This window comes from Fusarium coffeatum (assembly GCF_003316985.1).
Source record: "Fusarium coffeatum strain FIESC_28 chromosome Unknown BRIP53273_contig_125, whole genome shotgun sequence".
Classification (NCBI taxonomy): Eukaryota; Fungi; Ascomycota; class Sordariomycetes; order Hypocreales; family Nectriaceae; genus Fusarium; species Fusarium coffeatum.
Genome location: NW_022157918.1, coordinates 15,196 through 37,471, shown reverse-complemented (window position 1 = coordinate 37,471; position 22,276 = coordinate 15,196). Strand labels below are relative to the sequence as shown.

At 47.6% G+C, this 22,276-nt stretch overlaps 9 protein-coding genes across 9 annotated transcripts; 5 read left to right on the top strand and 4 right to left on the bottom strand.

Moving 5' to 3' along the window:
• Nucleotides 1-1,226: 1,226 nt before the first annotated feature.
• Nucleotides 1,227-4,063, top strand: FIESC28_05803 (uncharacterized protein; the record flags this gene model as incomplete). The annotated part of the gene is made up of 2 exons (XM_031159948.1): nucleotides 1,227-3,051; nucleotides 3,093-4,063. The coding sequence occupies 2 exons, from the start codon at nucleotides 1,227-1,229 to the stop codon at nucleotides 4,061-4,063; spliced, it is 2,796 nt and encodes a 931-aa protein (XP_031015950.1).
• Nucleotides 4,064-4,230: 167 nt separating this feature from the next.
• Nucleotides 4,231-5,901, bottom strand: FIESC28_05802 (uncharacterized protein; the record flags this gene model as incomplete). The annotated part of the gene is made up of 2 exons (XM_031159947.1): nucleotides 4,231-5,726; nucleotides 5,784-5,901. The coding sequence occupies 2 exons, from the start codon at nucleotides 5,899-5,901 to the stop codon at nucleotides 4,231-4,233; spliced, it is 1,614 nt and encodes a 537-aa protein (XP_031015949.1).
• Nucleotides 5,902-6,222: 321 nt separating this feature from the next.
• Nucleotides 6,223-8,030, top strand: FIESC28_05801 (uncharacterized protein; the record flags this gene model as incomplete). Its single annotated transcript, XM_031159946.1, has 4 exons — nucleotides 6,223-6,292; nucleotides 6,345-6,714; nucleotides 6,777-7,750; nucleotides 7,801-8,030. The coding sequence occupies 4 exons, from the start codon at nucleotides 6,223-6,225 to the stop codon at nucleotides 8,028-8,030; spliced, it is 1,644 nt and encodes a 547-aa protein (XP_031015948.1).
• A 29-nt stretch (nucleotides 8,031-8,059) lies between these two features.
• Nucleotides 8,060-9,098, bottom strand: FIESC28_05800 (uncharacterized protein; the record flags this gene model as incomplete). The annotated part of the gene is made up of 3 exons (XM_031159945.1): nucleotides 8,060-8,236; nucleotides 8,288-8,982; nucleotides 9,035-9,098. 3 exons carry the CDS (start codon nucleotides 9,096-9,098, stop codon nucleotides 8,060-8,062), a joined length of 936 nt encoding a protein of 311 aa, XP_031015947.1.
• Nucleotides 9,099-9,608: 510 nt separating this feature from the next.
• On the bottom strand, nucleotides 9,609-11,368 carry FIESC28_05799 (uncharacterized protein; the record flags this gene model as incomplete). The annotated part of the gene is made up of 3 exons (XM_031159944.1): nucleotides 9,609-10,836; nucleotides 10,884-11,033; nucleotides 11,082-11,368. 3 exons carry the CDS (start codon nucleotides 11,366-11,368, stop codon nucleotides 9,609-9,611), a joined length of 1,665 nt encoding a protein of 554 aa, XP_031015946.1.
• Nucleotides 11,369-12,115: 747 nt separating this feature from the next.
• Nucleotides 12,116-13,784, top strand: FIESC28_05798 (uncharacterized protein; the record flags this gene model as incomplete). Its single annotated transcript, XM_031159943.1, has 3 exons — nucleotides 12,116-12,260; nucleotides 12,307-12,382; nucleotides 12,431-13,784. 3 exons carry the CDS (start codon nucleotides 12,116-12,118, stop codon nucleotides 13,782-13,784), a joined length of 1,575 nt encoding a protein of 524 aa, XP_031015945.1.
• A 655-nt stretch (nucleotides 13,785-14,439) lies between these two features.
• Nucleotides 14,440-17,607, top strand: FIESC28_05797 (uncharacterized protein; the record flags this gene model as incomplete). The annotated part of the gene is made up of 3 exons (XM_031159942.1): nucleotides 14,440-15,007; nucleotides 15,052-16,438; nucleotides 16,491-17,607. 3 exons carry the CDS (start codon nucleotides 14,440-14,442, stop codon nucleotides 17,605-17,607), a joined length of 3,072 nt encoding a protein of 1,023 aa, XP_031015944.1.
• A 1,024-nt stretch (nucleotides 17,608-18,631) lies between these two features.
• On the top strand, nucleotides 18,632-19,969 carry FIESC28_05796 (uncharacterized protein; the record flags this gene model as incomplete). Its single annotated transcript, XM_031159941.1, has 1 exon — nucleotides 18,632-19,969. The coding sequence occupies one exon, from the start codon at nucleotides 18,632-18,634 to the stop codon at nucleotides 19,967-19,969; it is 1,338 nt and encodes a 445-aa protein (XP_031015943.1).
• A 415-nt stretch (nucleotides 19,970-20,384) lies between these two features.
• On the bottom strand, nucleotides 20,385-21,992 carry FIESC28_05795 (uncharacterized protein; the record flags this gene model as incomplete). Its single annotated transcript, XM_031159940.1, has 1 exon — nucleotides 20,385-21,992. The coding sequence occupies one exon, from the start codon at nucleotides 21,990-21,992 to the stop codon at nucleotides 20,385-20,387; it is 1,608 nt and encodes a 535-aa protein (XP_031015942.1).
• Between the last annotated feature and the right edge of the window lie 284 nt (nucleotides 21,993-22,276).

Sequence of the window (22,276 nt, the reverse complement as noted above, 5' to 3'; positions counted from 1 at the left end):
TTTTGGAGTCCATCAGTCTCGGAATCAATTAATCTACGTGCCATGTGTAGTGCGACATTGCAATTTGGGAATTGCTTCAATTGATTGCTGTTGGTGTACCAAACATTCGTTGATCTGCAGCTGCAAGGTTGCATCAGTATCCCTGCATCAATAGCGTAACCACTAACTTGGCAGCGGATTAGGTTCCTCGCTAAACCCTGCAATGAACACGTGCAGGGTTATAATTATCGGTGCACCGCAGGACTCCATAAGGGAAATTAACAAAATGTAGATCGCTCCACATTACGACAAATTTTCCCGATTAGGCCCCAGCGTGTAAGTCCCTCCATTCAAGCAAGAGGCAATGAACCATGTTGGTGATATTCGATGTTCTGGGATAGTGGTAAACAACCATATTGCCCTGGTGATGGAATGGAATCATGACGCCTGAGTGGAGTGAGAAGAGATGCCGACCGTTCGAGGCTCACGCTATTACTTGGACTAGGGATTATGCTTGTGTTTACTCCCTGCCAGCATCGTGAACTCCAAGAGAAGCCAGCTGACTTGGCAAGAGCGGCAAACACAGGTCGACAACAACATCGACTGATGTTGTCTCTTTCCTGTGTGAGGGTGTGACTTCGAATTAACAAGGCAGGTTCGACACTTATCACAGGAATCAGCTTAGAAACGGCATGGTTTCCCAACTCAACTCTCGCTTCTTCATCCAATACATCATGTATTTTTCCAATGCATCTCTTTCCATTACCACTACTTTCTTTTCCCACCTCTACTAGGGCGCGTCGTTTTTCCTACTCTCAGTTCATTATATGTTTTTCATAGCATTATTACTTCTCTACCATCGTTCATCATCATATCACTTCTGCTGATTGATTTCTTATCTCTCTTACAAGACCATCTTTTTTTTTCTTTCTCTCTTACGATCTTTATGACCCGACTACTCCAACATCCTTTCTCCTACTACTTTGGCACCGCCCAAACACCGATCTCACTACCCCAGGCTTTCCTTTAAACTGCCGGCCAGTGCTTCCCTCCAACCTACCCTAAGTCACTCCCTGTCCCGAACTGGTTTCTGTACAGGCCACGAGCTCTCATTTGTCACCGCTTATACCCTTCAATGCAATTAAGAAATACATCTGCTGCTACACCGCTGCAGCTTCACGGTAAGGGTTATCTCGTCTCTCAATCCGACCTTGGATCCTTCTGCTAACTCATTATATGAGACGACCATGATTATCCGCTTCAAAAACGGTCCTCGGGCTTTCATTCGTCCTCCAAACGCTATCCCCACCCTTCAATCCTCTTTGCGACCACCACCATATACCACCACATCTTCCATTATTGGAAACAAACCCAGAACCAAGCTAGCTGCCAGGGCGACTCGTGCTGCTCGACTAGAGCACAAGGAAGTGAACAAGGCCTCTGGCAGTAGGCGCCTTGTCCTCGATCAAGCCAACTTCAAGGGTTCTCGTGGTCGAGAGAAACTATTTCTCGACTTCCAGGCATCTACAAACAGACATGCCGACATCATCATCGGTTGCGACGTTTCCACGCGGGCCGCGTGGAAGAGTACAGGGCAATACCATCTCGAGATGCAGGCTGATCGCGCACTTGTTGAAAGCGACAACCCAGACGACCCAAATCGACACCTCAAGAAGGGTCGAGGGAAAGGCCGGAAGCCCAAGTCTTCAAATCCTGCCGATGACGAATCTCAAGGCTCTCCTGTCAAAATGGCTCGAGTATTTTTCCTTGTTCACAAATCCATCGCAAGAGAATCTTGGAATGTTGAGTGGCATGAGGGCAAGAATGCTGGCATGGTTGCAACTCTACATCTTGCTCTTGGAGATAATGGAGGAGATCTCGCCATACATGCTGTCTACAACCCCAACCAGCCGGATAAGGCCATGACGATCGAACACATTGAAGAACTGCTCGCAACAACCACGCGATCTGGACGTGATATTGTGAGGGGCGACTTCAACCTTCACCACCCGTCCTGGTCTGCCTCACTTTACCGAGGCGATCCCGCAGCTGTCTCAGGTACATCAAGAACGCTTCATGAAGGTATGCAGGCCACTGGTATGGATTTGGCCACAGACCCTGGTACCGAGACATTCTTTGCGAAGAATAAAAACAACGTCACTCGCTCATGCATCTACCTCACCTTTGTCAGCTCTTCACTGAAGAGTTCCGTCAAGTCATGCTCGGTTTTCCCACCCAAGCCTACTGAAGACGGTGCCACGGCAAGCCCACGCAGCCTGTACAATCCTTGGCCTAACACCGACCATCATCCGATACGAACCATCCTCGATCTGCAAGTGGAACGCGACGATACACTCAAATTCCATTACGAGGATACGGACAAGCAGGAGTTCAACGCGATCTTGGAAAAAGAACTCAACGTTGAAGAATTGAAGAAGCTGAAGCTCACTCCAGCGGTTATTGAGGAACAGCTCAAGCATGTTACGGCAACAATAATGCATGCCATCAACACGACTGTCCCAACGAGTTTGGCGTTCCCACCACCAATTGACAAACCAATGTCTCTCCCCGAACGGCAGGTTATCGATGGTAATGGTGTTGCTCCCGCTCCGGCTCACACCATCCCAAACTCTGTCGCACAACAACAGTATCGCGAAGCATTGAAACGTGACAGGGACAAGGAGAAAACCTTCATTGATAAGGTTGCGCAGTCTCCAAACGGGACTTGGCAGGCAGTCAAAATTGGCAAAGTGCGATCGCAGCCACGAATCATCAAGAACATGCCCGCACTTTTCGATTCGCACGGCGACAAGCACTCTACTCCCGAGGCCAAGATCGCTCTGATGGCCAAGTCAATATGGGCCAATAATGACAAGCCAGAAGTCGTTCCTTTGCCAGATTTACCACCCGATCGCAAGGTCCTTAAAATGGATAAGTCGTTGGGGGACACGGAGATCAAGAAGATCATCAGCGGCCTGAATAAGAAGAAGACCCCCGGTGTCGATCTTATCCCTGCTGATGCTCTCAAGCTAGGTCGAGAGATAATTGCAGCTTATCTGACCATCATCTTCCGTGCCTGTCTTGAGCTCATCAATTCATGGAGGACCTTATAGAGGTCGTAGGTACAACTCATTGCCCTCACCATTACGAGAACCCTCCAGTCGACTTTCATCTTCGCATCCGCGAGAGGAGTAGGTTCTCTGCCGCTGCCGCCGCTATCAGATTCATTAGACTACTACCGCATCATCAACGCAAGCAGCTCCGTACGATTAATCTGCACGAAGACCTCCCCGCAGTCAATATAGTGTCGCTTCATGGCCATGGGCTGGTTCCTCTGCTGAGGGAGTACACCAACTTGAATGTACAGCGTCGCGTTAGCATCGTCGACTGTATGATGGATCTCTATCCACCCATCAGGCTTGTTCAAAACGGTCTTCTCCGAGGGCTGCCCTCGAAATATGTTGGCGAGAGATTTGTGTCGAACCTCTCATATTGGCTACTTGATGCTCTTTCAGTGGCTAATGCTGGCATTCGTTCCAACTCTTTCTCCTTGCAACTGGATTCGGGTCCATATGCAGATTTCTGTACGAAGGCTTTTGACCAGCTGGTCCATGGTAGCATTGCTCGCGTTCAAGCTTGGGAGTACAGTCTCAAAGCAGGTCTAGTAAGACATGAATCGAATGAAGCAGTTCGATGTTTGATACGCAAGTTTGCGTACGCTTCAGAACTTGGTTTCGAGGAAGCCGTTATGCAGCTGGTCAATCAGTCTTCAAACGTCTTGCGGTGCGACTTCAATCCAGGTCTACCTCACGACCGTCAAAATACATTGGACAAAGTTAGTGATAGGTGTATCGAGATGGGGCATGGTGTATGGGAGTACTGGTTCCTCTCACGCGACCTGGGTCTTGTCAAGCTACCCGATTGTCTTAGTGAGGCTGATCGTGTGGCTCGAATTTATGACATCCAGTCAGGGGATCAATATCTCGAGTCACAGGGGCGTATCCTCTCTCCTGTGCGGTCGGTCGACGATACCCTTCAGCAGATGAAAGACAAGGATTACCCACTGCAGCCGTGGCCTATGTAAGCTTTTGACAGGCAGCATCTTCAAGACAAGAACTCGGGCAAATGCCATGAGAACATACGCGGTCGAGAGTACAAGTATCAGGGTCTAAACTATGCTGGGAATTTAATATAGCTGTTGTCTCATTAGATAACTTCTGATAGAATAATGCACTAGACTTGATTCCATCATCAATTGGCAACAGCCGCAATCAGCGCAGCACCCGTTCCAGATCCATCCTTCGTAAGCTCTATTTTTATCCTTCCCTCATGCGACCGTCCAACCTCCGCAACATCTCTTAGCGCGCCACGCATTAACTTCTCAAACTCTGCATGAAACTCAAACAATGAGCCATCAACAGCGACATTAATTTCCTCATCCATCAGCACTGTCGAGTTGACCATTTCTTCCGACTCGTATGATGATTTGCTCGTGGGCAGCGACGGCTCTGCGTCGGGCGCGATGCAACCGCAAAGGCTTTTGATGAATCTGACGACTGAGGAAATTGTACTATTGTTTCCTTGCTTGGTTGGCTTTGCGATAATCTCTTGCGCATGTGTTATGGTTGTCGTTTTCGGTGTGGAAATTGTTGGCTGCAGTCTTCCAGATTGGATAAGAATTGCTGCAAGACCTGCACCGACTAATCGAGCAGACCTTATGATAATTGCATTCGCGAGCGTCTGCAATAGTCGCAAGTCCTTTATTGTCGCATCCTTCGTCACAAGGTTTTCCGTCACGTATGCCAGTGCACCTTGCGTATCTTCTGCTGTGAATGCAGAAATCCTTGTCAAGAATGCTGTTTCGATACCCATGTGTCGATGCGCCGGGCTGTTTTCATCAAGGGTAAGACTGAGGTCTCCTGTTTCAATCAATGCGAGAAGCATCAATCGTAATAGCTCGCCCAAATACATACCAGAGACCATCTTTTCTAGCAGACCACACCCAGGGTCGGAAGAGCTCTGGTCTATCAGCTTGTCAAAACGCGTCTGAGGAAGAACCGCCAGTTCATCGTCCCAAGATCCCCATTCTGTGTTGATGACCATGACTCCATTCTCCATTGTCTTCTCATCAAGTCCCAGTCTTGGAATATGTGAGATTTGTTCGACATAGGCAGCGTTGGTGCCTGTGCCCAAGATTATAGCTGCCAACGTGGCGTCGGACTTCTTCGCAGTATATGCTTTTGTGAGAAGCGTCCCGACAGCATCATTCGACAAGACACACACACGTACTGGCAACGCGATTTCGTCAATTGCTGCTTGTAATAAAGAACAAGGGTCCTGATTTACAGCGCTTGGAATATCCCATCCTTTATCCCAGTGCACGAGTGTACCTTGAGACAATGAAGTTTGTTCACAAGTAAAGCTGAACGTGAATCCCAGCTTAAAAGTCTGCTGCTTCAAATCCCCCTTCCGAATTTCGAGTGCATACTCGTGTAGAAAATCTCCAATTTTTAAAGCGATGAACTCAAAGAGAGGCTTGTAGCTTTCGTTGACTCTCAATTCGGGGGGAACAATGTGTTTTCTCTGAAACACATCAAAGGTAGAGTCGCCATGTAGATTCACAGCACAGACGCGACAATTCGTACCACCAAGATCAACGGCGAGAACCAATCCTTTCTCGTGGCCAGTTGGTATCTCTGTGACGAATGAAGGTATCTGATAAGAATGCTTGGCTTTTAAACCATGTTCTGATAGGTCTGATTAGCAAGACAATTGACGATATTGAAGAGGTACATTAAACATACGCATTTGCTGAACGAAGTGATTCGTGATTTTTTGAACTTTGTCACCATCAATTTCAAGTTGTTTGATGATAGAATCAACGGTCGCCAAATGGCCATCTCCAAAGTCATTTTCCAACATAATTAATTCCGATCACTGAGACGAAATGACAAAAACATCACATGAACGGTATTTGGAGAATGCAGAGTACAAGTGCCAAAGGACTAACACCAAAATTGCCAAAGTTTCCGGAGCCATGTTAATCGCCGTATCCTGAAAAAGTATGGCCCCACATCCGGCGATGTACGGTCCGAACTCCGGCCAACCTCGGCTCCCAGCCACTTTAGTACTAGACCACCAACCGAAACATACAAGGTGATATCCGGCCACTTGGCCGCTGTTTTCTCCCCCGCATCATCCACTTTTACATTCGCAGACATACGACCAGAAACAAAACGCACAATGACTTTCGGCGAAGATTCCCGGCATCAAAGCGACGAGTCTGGAGCGCTCAAAGCGCGCAAGGCTTGCAGTACGTACACAGCAGACCCTTGTAGATGTCATGCGCTAATTATAGATCCTAGTCAATTGTCGCAAGCAGAAGATGAAATGCGTTATTCAGGGTAATAACGAAACGTGCAGACGATGTCGTCGCGCAGGTCTGCCTTGTGTTTTTGTGCCTAGGGCGAATGCAGCGCAATTACCATCTGCGTCTGAACCTTTGGATCTAGAGTTCAAGAATAATGTTCTTTCGAGACTTAAAATTGTTGAAGAGCGATTGGGTCTTATGGGTGAGAGTAGTATGAGTATGGACATGTTTTCTGGTGTACAGGAACAATCGCCTGAGGCTGGTGATGGACCGCTTTGGAATGCGATTCTACAGCTGCAGAGGTGTTGCAGTGGATTGCCTTCTGAAATATGGCACCGCGATACTGTGGAGTCACTATGGTCATCGTACGTCTTTGTTTATTTTCCCATTGGTTAATTGCTTTATGAATAACATTTCGGTGCTGTAGGTTCCATGATAGAATGCCCGGATTGCATTTCATGCCCGACAAACAGACATTCTCAGCACCGCAACCCGTTTTACTCGCTTCTATACTCTACTGTTCAAGTACACGAGGTCCACCAGATATGGTCGACATCGCGCCTCATTTCTTCACAGTCCTATGCACAGCTATTGCTCAATTGAGCATTCCATGTAGTGAGATCGGACGACCCATCGAGGCTTCTGTATCTCGCGAAGAATGGTCTTTCCAAACTGTACTTGGAATAGTACTGGCCGGTCTACTTACGGAAGGAAACATAAGAGAGACTGGCAATTGGATATCTGTGGGCTATAGACTAATGCTGGACTATTGTCCTGCGCACGTCGACGACACTTCGAGGGAATGGCGAAAGCTGTTCAGCGGTATACAAATTGTTGACCTCGAACACTCGTCAATTCATCTCGCCTATCCAGTCATACCCATTGAAGCACCACTCGCTACACTACGAATGTCCCCTCTCGATCAACTATACAAGTTATCACGTATGATGCACACAGGTCTTAGTCACTTCACGGGACGAAGGTTGCCAACAATATGGTCATGCTTCGAAGATTCACCATTTGACAATCAAAACTTTACTACCAGCTTCACAGCTATCGACGGTGTACTCATTAGAGACTGGGCGAAACAGCTAGACGATTGGTTGGTGGAGTTCAATGGCAAGACACCAGAGCCGGATCAAAGCAGTAAACTCGTTCTCCGACAATATGTTTTACACCGACTTCTCGTACTGTCAATTTACCATCCTGCTAGAAGTGGTAATTTATGGGCGCAGAGTATTACATCTCATGAGCAAGAAGAATTACTTTTGTCAGCTCGCGCGACCCTTAAGCTGCATCAACATGATGATTCAATCTGGTCCAATTGGGATTTGATCATTATTACTTGGGCTGCTTTGATCGTTCTGCAAGGTATACAAGGTGGCGTTGGAGAAATGGAGGGTAAGCGAAATTTCTTTAATTGGTTGTTTTCTAAACTGACTCTTATGCAGACATGACAAACATCAAACTCCATCTCGACATCCTGAAACAAAAGAATGAGCCAAAACCAAGCCTTTGCGACAAACTTATCGCGCGCTTGGAAGAAAGCCTCCAAGAAGTCAGCACGCCTGATTTCTCGTATGTTCAACCAGCGCATCCATCGGTCATGGATCCCAGCTTCGACTACACTTGGCAGATCTTTGATCAGGTCAATTTGCAACATATCCAATTTCCTGGTTGAGATATTCTTCTGTGGGTATTGATTGCGGGTTACATGCCGATGGGAAAAGTGACGGATCGGACTCGTGTAGTGGGTGATATACGAGAGGCCATGTTATCAGGCTTCAAGTCACCATCGTCATTATCATCGGCGGAGAGAGCTGGCGATGGAGGAAGTTGTCCCAAGACTTCTTTTTCCTTGATCGTTTTTTCAACGCCCTTGAAGTACTAGATTCAATTAGCCACCTCCTTCTATGAAATGCAATTGGGAGGACTCACATTAACAGTCTTGACTTTCATTTCAAGAGTAGCATCCTCATCTACCACAACCATGCTCTTGGCATGAAGTTGGAGACAAGATAATGTGCAAAGATGGCTTACACCACCCTCAACAGCCTGTTGCAAAGCCAAAGCTTTGGAGGCACCAGTCGCGATGATGACTACTTCTCGAGCGTCCATGACAGTTTGTACACCAACTGTCAAAGCCATATCCGGAACAGCATTAATATCGTCATCAAAGAATCGCGCATTCGCGATCCTCGTCTCATACGCAAGAGATTTTACCCTCGTGCGACTGGCCAGACTAGATCCTGGTTCATTGAAAGCGATGTGGCCATCTGTTCCTACACCACCAAGAAACAGCTCAATACCTCCAAAGGACTTGATCTTATCTTCGTATTCTTGACACTCTTTGAAGAGATCTGGTGCGTTACCATTGAGAAGGTGGATGTTCTTTTCTTGTATGTCGATGTGTTTGAAGAGGTTGTGGTGCATGAAGGAATAATAGCTCTCCGGGTGATCGCGAGGTAAACCGACGTATTCGTCCATGTTGAAAGTGACTACATGGCGGAAGGATACTCTTGAGGCTTTGTATGCGGCGATGAGGGCTTTGTATATATGGATTGGACTGCTTCCGGTGGGAAGACCGAGGACGAAGGGCTTTTCTTCTGAGGCGTTGGAGGCGACAATGCGACCTTAATGATGTATTAGCTGTGTGATGACAGAACCTTTGCAGCGGCGTCTTACTGATGATGTACTCTGCGATGTAATAGGATGCCTCTTGTGGGCTGTCTCGAATGACTAGACGCATATTGAATTGATACAAGGCAAGAGAAAATGGTGTGATAAGATAAGTTTTCACTGGATATGGTACTGAGAACAGTCTGCAATAACACTGGCCAAGTTTTTCTATGAATGCAAAAGTCTTATACTATCGATCTCAACACGTCTTGCGTCATCGACCATTTGACTCATATTGTGTAAGTGAGTCTATCTAGCATAACCACTATCCTGTTTGACAGAGTTTCGAGAATGGCCGAACTTTACCGGCGGATTGCTTGTGATGTGCCTAGCTTTGAGTCCGGCATAATGCGGTCATTTTGAGACATTGAGTTGGTTGGCCAGGACTTACTACCTGCAGCTAACTTCCTCTGGCTGAATCTGGGGAAGAATACAGCCATTGAATGACGACGGTTTGACAACTGCCATCTGTGAATGAATCTTAATGCTGTCGTGCGATATCCTGTCAATCAACAAGTTTATAAATTATTTACTCAAAAATATTCGAAGGGTAACTAAGAAGGTCCTATGCCAGTATTTTCTAGCAAGTATATTCCATATCAAGAGTAACAGTAGGAACTCCCTTGAATTCCTCAGGAACAACATACGAAATATTGTAAATCCAATGATTCCTCAACGTAGCACCATAAACAACATCCTGCTTCTCCAACCCCGGCGCAGTAACATTCACATCCAAACAAGGCAACTTCTCCAATCCCGTAACAATATTCTTGTTTCCAAGTGTCCAAGACGGCGGAATGCCAGTCAGTGCAAAAGTGAAAATGTCAGTGCCCTCCTGCGTAGTGTTGGGATAAGAAACCGTCAGCGTCTTGGGTCCTGCCTTGGCGCTCAGCGTGGAGGCGCTGGGGTAGAGTGAGAAGAAGCCCATGTATGGGTAGGGCTTGTGCTCGGGGTCTGAAGCCCATTGAACGATAGCGGGAACGTATTGGTTTCCTCGGTTCTTCTCCTCAGCGACGGTCTGACCACCGATCATGAGCTCGGCGCTAAGCCAAGATGTAACATGACGAGGAGTCTCGGAGTCAAGTTCCTCGTAGACAGTCTTGTTGATGAATCGCGTGCCCTTCCACTTACCCTTGGTCTTGATGATAGACTGCGCCTTCTTGGAAACAGTAGGCGCAACAACATCAAGGACCAGAGCGATAGCAGCACCTTGTGCGACATCGTATAGAAGATCACCTTCTCCAAGCGGTGGTTGACCACCAACACCACGCCCGTACAAACCCCAAAGAACCATGGAAAGAATCTGAGAATGAGTGTTTGCATCGCGACTGTAAGCACGATCATACGGTCCCACCATATTTCCAAGGTAAGGATTATAATGCGCCGCAATATCATCCCAAAGCTTCTCAAGAATAAACTTGGAATTCTTGGTCATGGGCATATCCTTGGGTCCGTATGCGATATTCGCAGCAAGAGCCCACATATCAATACCGTAGTAATTCGGCGCGTTGTACTCGGCCAGCACGTTCTGACCATCCTTCTTGAACAGCTTGAGGAGATCGTCGCCTTGCTCTTTGGCAAAGGTGATGAGCTCCTTGTTGTTCTTGCGCTTGCCGATCCAGCCGGTTGTGAGGGCTCGCATGATGGCTGGGTTGGAGTAGCCGAGGATTAGGTTGTCGTCTTGGGGGTAAGAACCGTTGCGACGCATACCGCCGATTGCGGCGGCTTCAAGGGCATTCTCAATGCGGGATTCCAGGCCCTTGGGGAGGAGATGGCCAAATTCCTCGACGACTTGAATCAATTGAGTGCTGCAGATTGTTAGTCGGGCGATTGAGTCTCGATGCAAAATACTTACCCAACGAATTCTCTCCAATTGGGATCATATGTCCCGTAGATGGAGGGAGGATACAAAATGCCATTTGGCGTAGGATCAGGCTCATCAGGCGCAAGCTTAAAAGTGCCATACCAAGCAGAATCAAAGTCGCTATTCAATTGATTCGCCAAGCTATGCCAAGTCAATTAGTTGCCCATCAATTTACATGGATTGACATACACGTTCTCAATTGCTTTAACAGCAGTCTTGACATCATCACCCTTCGCACGATGCAAAAGACCCGCGATGTACCAAGCTGTAAAACGAACAGACCATTGACCGTTATCTTGATACCAGACATATCCATAGCTAGCATCATATCGCGAATCCGATACTTGCATGGAGTAGTCGAATAGACTTTGTGCGGGTGCAGTCAACTTGTGGTTGTTACTGCGTTGGGAAAGATTGGCTGCGGTGGCTGTTGAGCCAAGCGCCAATAGAGAAGTAGCCAGTGTAAGAAGACCCATGATTGATGCCACACAAAAGATATGCAAACAATTGATAAAGTCCAATTGACAAATAAGATGGGACTTCGACACCTCTTAATTGAATTGATCTCTTATGCCTCGGACATTCGTTATTGTGATGGGCAAAACCGGTAAACACTCGCCGGACTAATCTTCCCATCTTGGGATTCCCCCGCAATCTGTACATGACTAGCATGGTTCGTTTGTACGAGCTAAGGAACAGGCCATTGTCGCTCTCCACATTTGATACCGGTCCCCAGTTTCGGCTGTCAAAGGTGCTTGACCCTGCATATCGGGATAAGAACCAGTCATTGAGTGTCTGTCAAGATAAGAAGATAGCCAATCTTCCTCGTGGCAATCGATATGCCTTATCACTTGATTCTCATTGAATCAGTTCAGATGAAATTGATGGCAATAAATTAAATAATGCAAAGTCAATTGATCCATCAAACTAACTAATTTAGCAACCCATCCCCGCGGTTCTTCGGCCCCCACAGGACCCTTGATCTCCCTCCTCTCTTCCCCGACTCGTATCACCACCCGGTAAACACCGGCCAAACCACCGGCCCCCATATCCCCTGCCACAGGTCGCGTGCACAGCGGAGACCCCCATGGGGATAAGTGTCAATCCCTATCGCGGGGATAAATCGGTTCCACCAGAGAGACATTGATAGATAATACTACCTTGTCTCCCCTCTTTTTTCAAACATCTTGAACTTGAACTTGAAGATTGTTCAATTTGACAAGATGGTTCAAACACAGGCTACTCTTGCTCTGGATGACCAGCTGGCTGCTGGCTGGTTTGGTTGGTTTAGGAATAAGGGGATCTTGAAACTCAATGCTATTTTGTGTTTGTCTCTTATTTCCAGTTATGCGACTGGTTATGATGGAAGTAAGTACCCCAACATCCCATTCATTTTCAACGACTAACAAATTAGGTATGATGAATGGCCTTCAGAGCCTGGATACCTGGAAAGAGTCGTTCAACCATCCCGATGCCCAAGGACTCGCCATGTAAGTTCACTCCAAATAAATTCTTCAAACAATTAACTAACATATCAGTCTCAACGCCATCCAAAACATCGGCCAACTAGCAGCCCTCCCCTTCTGCGCCGGCTTCTGTGACAAATTTGGCCGTCGCCCAGCCCTCGTCGTAGGCGCCTTCATAATGCTAATCGGAGTCGCCCTCCAAGGCGGCGCCCAAAACACAGGAATGTTTATCGCAGCCCGCGGCATTCTCGGTTTCGGTCTTGCTCTCAACATCACAGCCGCGCCAGTTCTGATCATGGAACTAGCATACCCCACGCAGCGCGCCCCCATGGTCTCCATCTACAACACTCTTTGGGGTCTGGGTGCTTTGTCTGCTGCGTGGATCACGTACGGAACGTTCAGAATTGGAAATTCTTGGGCGTGGAGAATTCCGTCGATTTTGCAGGCGCTGTCGAGTGTGTTGCAGATTTGTCTTTGTTTTGTCATTGATGAGTCGCCGAGATGGTTGGTTAGTAAGGAGAGGGATGCTGAGGCTGAGATGTTGTTGGTCAAGTACCATGCCAATGGCGATAGCAGTAATCCTGCTGTTGCGATTGAGATGGAAGAAATCCGTACTGCGATTCGTCTTGAGAATGAAGCTATGGCGACGACTAGCTATCTCTCTTTCTTCAAAACCAAGGGAAACCGTCGTCGATTTTTTATTATTCTCTCGGTCGGATTTTTCAGTCAGTGGAGTGGTAACGGTTTGATCAGTTACTATCTGACTCTCATCCTCAACTCAATTGGTTACCGATCGCAAGAAACCCAAACCCTTATCAACGCCTTGTTGACAATCTGGGGTCTGTTCTGGGGTGTCGTCTTCTCACTCCTAGTCAACAAAATCCCCCGACGCACTCTGTTCCTCGGTTCAACTCTCGGTACGCTGGCAACATACATCACATGGACAGCCCTACAAGCAACATACGAGCAATCAACCGACGTAAGCGAAGACGGCACCGGTGGTCCTAGTGGCATTGCCAAGGGTGTTCTAGCCATGATCTTCCTCTTCAACGTCTTCTTCACCGCTGGTTGGGGTGTTCTCCAAGTAACATACGTCGTGGAAATTCTGCCCTTCAACCTACGCGCGCGCGGTCTTGTACTCTACAACCTTTTCGTCGCATGCGCGCTTATCTTCAACCAATATGCTAATCCAATTGGTGTTGAGAATGCCAAGTGGAAGTACTACATCACGTATGATGTTTGGCTTGCTGTAGAGGCTCTTGTTGTTTATTTCTTGTTTGTTGAGACAAGGGGATTGAGTTTGGAGGAGACGGCTTTGGTGTTGGATGGTGCCGAGATGGGTGATAGGCTTGTTGGTGAGGTGCTGAGAAATACGGAGAAGGGTGTTCATGTTATTGAGACTGAGAAGCGTTCTGCTCTTGCGTAGGTTTAAGTATTAGTTTAATTTTGCAGTATGTTAGTATGATCAAATGATTTAATTAACAATCTCTTGTCAATTCACCATGACGCGATTTTGTCTGCCAATTGTTGAAGTCATATTGAGTACGCCTTTATATCTACGCATGTGTTATTGTCAACACTTACATCGTGTAACAAGCGCGCAATTGACAATCCCACCTACCACTGTCTAATTATATCACCTACACGATATTTTCATCTCGTGACTACCATAGAATAAAATAAAAAGAAATGCTACGGCACAGCAGACTTATGTGCGCGTGAGTGTGTTGGCAATGGTTAGAATTCAGTGGCTGTGGGCAACACCAATTGAATTGAGCCCGCAATTTGACCTGCCAGAGAATTCTCAAAGAATTGCTACCGAGTCAAAAATTAATCGGCTCCGAAACCCGGAGACATGGCCGAGGTCCGAATATTACCCCATCCAAACGGTCAACGCCGGTGAAAGTGGACCTCGTCTTATCACTTCCCCGAAAGTTCACCCGCTGAATCCACTACCTTAGCGCGAGGAGCACTGTAAGCGCCATTACATGGTCTTTGGATAGAACATTTAACAGGATCATGTCTTACCCCGCGACAATCGAGCAAAACCCTAAATCTATTGAATTCAATTGCAGGTCAAAATGGATGCATCTACTGAGAAGCCCGACTACGAAAACCTGGAGGTAATCCAGAGAAACCGTCTTCCGGCGAGAGCTTACTGGTTACCACCAACTCACATCCTCCTCAACGGAACATGGGACTTTCAATACGCGCCCACACCCCTCGAAGCATCAGACTACCCCAAGGACTCATCTTCCACTGAGGAATGGTCTTCCATCACTGTCCCAGGCCACTGGCAACTTCAAGGCTACGGACATCCTCACTACACAAACGTTCAATTCCCCTTCCCCTCTACACCACCATTCATCCCCACTGAAAATCCCACGGGAACATACCGACGCAAGTTTACGGTTCCTAGTGATTGGGATAGTGAGTCGCAGCTTAGACTTCGGTTTGATGGTGTTGATAGTGCGTATCATGTTTGGCTGAATGGGCAGTTTGTGGGGTATTCGCAGGGAAGTCGGAATGCGGCTGAGTATGATGTTACGGGTATTATGAAGAAAGATGGTGAGAATGAACTTGTTGTGAGAGTTTATCAGTGGTGCGAGGCGTCGTATATTGAAGATCAGGATCAGTGGTGGTTATCAGGTATGCTTATTCCCTTTATGACTACATGCATCTAACGAGAGCAGGTATCTTTCGCGATGTCACGCTACTGGCTTTTCCAACAACTGCCAGGATTGAAGATTTCTTCGTCAAGACGAATCTTGATGAGAAATACCAGGACGCCACTCTCGACTTCACCGCGACCGTGGATCGCTCTGCCAATTGTCCGCCTCTCGAGCTCGTTCTCGTTCTTCGCGATGGTGAGACCGAAGTAGCCAGGACTCCAAAGGATTTATCCAACAATTCTTCGTCGCAAAAACTTGAGATTGCCGTCAAGAACCCTAAGAAGTGGACAGCCGAAAGTCCATATCTGTACCAGCTCGAAATCACCCTCATCGGCCCCAGCGACAAGGAACTCCAGAAAATCACGCAAAACGTCGGCTTCCGCAAAATCGAATTGAAGAACAACCTCATTAGCGTAAACGGCACACCCATTCTCCTCCGCGGCACAAATAGACACGATCACCATCCAATCCACGGTCGCGCCGTACCCTACGACTTCGTCAAGCAAGACCTGATCCTCATGAAACAGCACAACATCAACGCCCTACGAACAAGCCACTACCCAGGCCAACCTTGGCTGTACGATCTTGCAGACGAACTAGGCTTTTGGGTCATGGACGAAGCTGATCTCGAATGTCATGGTTTTTACGACGTTGTTACGCAACATGTTGAGCCAGCACCGTATCTGGACTATGAGGGAAGTAAAGAAGAGTTCTTTCCCAAGGCTGCGCAGTTTACTTCTGATAATCCGGAGTGGCGCGATTCGTACCTTGATCGAATGGTGCAGATGGTTCAACGAGATAAGAACCATCCGTGTATCTTCTCGTGGTCGTTGGGCAATGAGTCTTTTTACGGTGTTAACCATGTCGCCATGATTGAATACGCGCGAAGTGTGGATGATCGTCTTATTCACTACGAAGGCGACATCAAGGCTCAATTGACGGATATGTACTCGTACATGTATCCTGACCAAGAACGTCTGTCGCGCCACGTCGAATCAGACGGTATTACAGATGGCAAGTGGACGAAACCCGTTATTCTTTGCGAATACGCGCACGCGATGGGTAACGGTCCAGGTGGTCTAGACGATTACCAGGCCGCATTCCGAAAATACGAGCGTCTCCAGGGTGGATTCATCTGGGAGTGGGCGAACCACGGCCTTTTGCACAAAGATGGGTATTATGCGTACGGAGGAGATTTTGGCGATGAGCCGAATGATTCTACATTTGTTATGGATGGGCTTTGTGATAGTGAGCATAAGCCCACGCCTGGTCTTGTGGAATTGAGGAAGGTGTTTCAGCCTGTTAGGTTTGAAGTTTTGGATGGAAAGGTAACTGTTACGAATGAGTATGATTTTATTGGGTTGGGTCATTTGGAGGGGAAGTTTGATGTTGTCGCGATGGGTGACAAGTAAGTTTGATGATCCAGATTTTTGAGATGGAGCTAACGTGGATTTTTGCAGAATGACGGTGCTTAAGAGTGGCAAGGTTGACATTCCCGACGTGAAGCCGTGGAAAACTGCTGAGCTTCCTCTCTCAATTGATCTCAATCAATATCGCGACCATGACGAAGAAGTCTTCTTGAAGATTTCCTTCACACTCAAAAATGCTGCTCAATGGGCGCCCGCCGGTTACGAGATAGCATGGTTCCAGCACAAACTCTCCATCAATCAGCAACCCAGCATCCCGGCTCCTGTCATTACCACAGGAGATGTCAACGTCAAGGAGACTCGTACCGAGATGGAAATCTCGGGCGCAGATTGGACTGTCAAATTCGATCGCGTGCGAGGCTACATTACAAAATGGTCTGACCTTCTTGAAGTCGACGCGAAAACACGCGCAGCAATTTATCCTTGTTTCTGGCGCGCGCCTACGGATAATGACAAAGATAGCGCTGTCGCTGTGTGGAAGGATTATGGTGTTCATCGAATGACATCTCAATTGCGATCTTTCCAGTTGCAGAAAGATAGCAATGGAGTTACTGTCAAGACGGTGACGTATCTCGCGCCTCCAGTTCTGGGATGGGGCTACGACATTATTACTCACTACCACATTTCTTCGTCGGGTGTTTTGTCAATGAAGCTCAATCTCACACCCAAAGGTGTTTTCCCCAAGGACATTCCCCGCATCGGTCTCAATCTCCGCCTCCCCAAAACCTTCTCGGAGGTAACATTTTTCGGTCGCGGACCAGGCGAATCCTACCCCGACAAACAAACCTCCCAAGCAATTGGAATCTACTCATCTACAATTGACGCGCTAGAAGTACCGTACGACGTACCCCAAGGTAACGGTAACAGAATGGACACGCGCTGGGTACGCATCACAAACGCGCAAGGACGTGGAATAAAAGCTACGAGACGCGATGAAGCTACATTCAATTGGGCAGGCACAAGATTGTCGGATGAGACGATTGAGAAGGCGAAACATCCGGTTGATCTCGTGAGGGAAGAAGCTACCCTGTTGAATTTGAGTGCAAAGGTTGCTGGTGTGGGAAGCGCGACTTGTGGGCCTGGTGTCAGGGAAGACTTGAAGGTTAAGGTGGAAGCTACCAGTTATGAATTTGTTCTGGAAAGAGTCTAGAATAGGGTAGTTCTAAGCTAATCTAGTCTAATGTCATTTCGTCACAGTGATTGATTACGCGATGATCCTCATCTAGGTTGGTGTGCCAAGCAGGCATCACTTCAGGGTAATTAACCACCATGACACTCAAAGCTTTGAACAGATCGATCGATGAACTCATCTGCATTTAAACTTGAGATGTTCATGCGATCAGATCGAATATTTGGTCGCTCTTAATACGGGATGAACAGGGTCAATCGTTGCGACCGTAGGGCTGACCACCGTGAATTATTTGGAGCTTGGACGACAACAAGATTGACAGTCATTAAACATTCCATGCAATTGATCACTAGACTAGTGTTTGGTTGGAAAAGAGATGACATGTCCATTTAGAAGAGATGACTGTGAGACGAAGTAATTCGCTAGACGACGGTGATGATTTGTTTCTAGGGTGTTCTGGAATGACATGTCTTGAATGCACAGCAGACTGTGAATTATTTGTTGAAGATGTTTTAACCGAGGTATGCATATGCCCCACTTTGTTGCATATCTTCATTGGTCTCAGTTTGTAAATGTCTGTTGCTTTGATGTTTTAGTTGCTTCACCTCTGATATCTGTATCGTATCAAGTATCACCACTGCCTCATCCCAAACAACTTGACCACCTACCAGAGTGTTCCTCCAACCGTTATATCGGCGTGACCGGTGCAAAGCATAACAAATGACGCACAGAGTTATGCGCTAAGCCCCGCATTCTACCAGGAACAAGCTCGACACTATTCCCCCTCTAGTAAAACGTCTCCAGAATACACACGCGAAATGAAACAATGAAGGGGTAACGCCTAAGCGAAACAATGCAGCACATTCCTCGCCCCTTTTTGTCAAAACAATTCCCCATTCCATTCCTCTTTTTTCCACACACACAGCCACGCCAAAAGTAAACAAACGGTTCTTTTTTTCTCAAGCAGCTATTACTGCTACAGTACCTACACTTAATAATATAACAATTTATTCTTTCTATCTATCTTATCTATCATCAATTAATTATGGTTTGCTACGACATGGTCAGATCCAGCGACAACAAGCCAATATGGCGTCCTCTGGCTCACAAGTTCTCGACGCTCATCCTCAGAAGAAAACCCAGTAAACAAAAGACCAGAATCGACATTGACGAGAAGAATGACGAACTCAACTTCAAACCCCTCGAGGTCCGATCAAATGTCCTCGACGGCCTTCACGTTCCCAATAGCTGGCTCGTCGAGTCTCCTTCAGCTACCTCCCACGACAAGCTTACCCTCCCCGCCATCAATCTCTCCGAGTCACAAAAATCCCCGCGATCGCGAGGTCGTATCTCCAAGGATATCTCAAGGCCTTTGACTATTGGCGATGTCTCCGCTTTGTTCAAGACGGAGCAAGATCGTGCTTCGGCGCTGGCAAATCTTACTGCCTCAGACACAGCTCCCACAGAGGAGCGCAGTGTGCTGGATCGTGGTCGACCTGTTGAGCCTCGGCATTTAATACACCAACCTGCCCAGCGCACCAAGCGCAAGTCGCTGCCTTTGGAGTTGATGTTTACAGCACCAGCATCAAATGAAGGACCCTCCGACACTGCCACTTCTAATAACGACACCACTACCAAGATTGACGTCGCTTCTCCATCTTCTTTCCAGGAATCTTCTCCTTGGACTGCTGAGCATAGAAGACGATCTACTATTCGCATCGTCGACCGATCACCTACACGAGCCGACGAGACCAAGACCGAAACGACTTCCACGACCACTCCCCAAGACGAGCCTCAACCTCGCGTTAGCCAATCCATCCCGCGAAAGCCTGTCGCTCCAGCCCCAGCTCCTACAGCCATGCAACCACCTTCTACCACCACCACCACCAACAACAACAACTCTGATACCCCATACTCCACATCTGTAACCCGCCTCAAACCCAAACAACCCTCCAAGCTGAGCGACCGCCTCTCCTGGATCAAGAACCTCGAGGAGAAGAACAACGACCGACCAAACAAAGACCTAGCCGAGCTCCCCAAGCGAGCCGGCAGCGTCTCCGACAAGCTAGCCATGTTTGAGAAGAAGAACATGACCGCCGCCAACAAGCAGCACCTTCTCGCGCCTACACGAACGTACTCTAGCAGTCACTCAAGCACATACTCGAGCACCTACAACTCCGCGCGCGGTCGCGAGAGTATCTTCTCCACGGACAGCAACCCAGCTGTGTCATCGACGCGAACATCAATTGATACCACGCATCGCGCTTCTTCGGTGATGAGTTACTACGATGACTCGTTCCGACAGAAGCTGGAGTCGCTTGTCGGGCAGGAACCTGTTGAGGCGGAGGCTGGCAAGACTGAGGAGCAGCAGCAGCAGCAATAAGCAGATACCCCATTACTAACCACCAGTCCATCGCGACTTGGATTATCACCAGAACTCTGTTCTTCCCGTTGTCGAGGCAGGCTTTCCCTCCACTTTAAGAACATGGAGCAATATTACCTACACAGCACAGAAATATCAACGCGCGCCACACGAGCTGGCGGTGCATGTCTCACGACTACAGCCATTTACATAGATTACACTTTTTATGATTTTAGAATGATGCATGCGACTTTATATTTAATAGCATTTTTATTTTTTACACTCAGTATATATATCTTTTGTTTCTCATCTTGTCTACATTCGCTGTGATCCATTTCCCGCAGATGATACTGTCAATGATACCATTGGGTTGTGTCACGGCACGTGAGATTGAGAGGAAGATTGCGATCCATTTCGAGACGTCGCCTTCCATCTATCATCGACCTAGGACAGTAACCCGGATACTTTTGGTCCCATCCCTCGAACTCTGGTGCACCTTTCCCGAAACGACCAGATCATGCAACCCATCACTAGAAGGCACACTGACTTGATGAACCAAATCGCCATCCCAGGTAGGGATCCTCGATCGGAGCTCCTGTAGATATAGCTCATCTCCATACGACCCATAATACTTGTTGACGCAATCCATAATGGCTTTTGAGTCCTGATGGTTCGCTGAGTAGACGGCCGCCCATGAACCTAAGCCCTTGATATTGCTCCTCAGACCACATGCCACAATGATTCGGTCTGACACAAAAGAACCAGAAGAATCAGAAACCTGAAAATCTAGAAATCCGGTGAAGCTGGGATGATTGGCCGTGATGAAGGATTGGCCAGTTTCATCCCAGAAATCCGCCGGTTTTGCAGCAAATGTATGTATCTTGTATCCCGGGCTAACAATTAGGCAGATAACAATGTTCATTGCCAAGTCAAGTTGCAGTTTCTCAGACACAAACGGGGTGACGCGTTTGCGTATAAAGGTTTTCCGACGCGCGCCAGCCCAAATATGTGTGTCCTTCGACTCAAAAAGATACGTAGGGGCAGACCGGACATATCCGTTCGCCGTCTTTGTCAAATAGACACCTATGTTGCGCTTAACATTAGAATGATCTGGTAGTTGACAAGCCAGATTGAGGATATCTCCAGTGCCCAAGCAAGTCTCTAGCCTGAGACCCTTGTTTGTCATGGCTGTTTCGGAGCCAGTCCTCATATTCGGCGCGAGAGAAAGATGATGGCAGTGTGCGAATTCGGCGGGGGACTGAGCTAGGATACCACGATACTCTTGCGACAATTCTTTCGCCTTCCATGCGAAGAGGGACATGTCAGTCGTCTGCTTGATAATCTCTTCCTGCAATCGTTCAAAAGCTTTTAAACCCTCGCCATACATCATGGGCATGTTCACATCGAAGATGCCAAGAAGACAGTAAGCGATGTCTTCCACTCTTGTTGTGCTTCGGCTAGCAGCCCATGACATGCGTCTTGCTACAGGAATATCCTCAAGAGATGCTGTGTTCCTCAGCACTTCCATCTGAATACCGGTAATTCCAGAGATCACCCGACCTAGCTCTGCTTTCGTTCCTCTAAAACCCCATGCACTGTCATAAAAGTCAAGCTGCTCCGGAGCTATGAGCTCTTGCAAAGTCCAACCCCTCGTGAACCATCTACAATAACGCAATAGTTGGTAATAATCCTCACCGCTCTCACTAACAGGTTCTAGATCTTCAAGATGTGCGAAACAGATAGTTGCTTCTTTGTACCATCTGAACATGGAATTGATTGCCTCTGCTAGCTCAGCGCTGCTACGCTTGTCGATGCAGCATGTATCGACCCATGCATAAGAAATGCCTTTCTGTCGTGCCAATTCACAAGTCTTCAAGATCTTGATGTACCCTGATATGTGAGTGGGTGGGCTTTGTTGGGTCATGTCTTCGAAGGTGACTTCCTCTTTGCCCCATGTGTGCGACAAGATCGCGTATGGCATTGAGGATAAATCGTCGGGATTGGCTCTTTCGAGCTTAATTGTGGAGGTGTTTATGAGCCACATTTCTGCCTGAACAACCGTATAGAGCTTGAAATCTTTAGTCGGGAATTTCCTGCGAAACCATAAATTGATGAAGGCAATTGAGTCGAGATGCTGAGAGGCATATAATGTCAGATGCGGGGTCGCGATTGTCACTTGCACTTTGGTCAGCGTCTCATAGGCTGGGCCAGCGACGCCATGATCACAGCCTCACTATGGCCTCGTGTAACAATGAGATGTCATTGCAACGGGCCGGTCTGTTAGTAAAATGACCAGAAAGAAAAGAGCTCAATTCATCTCAATGGTTT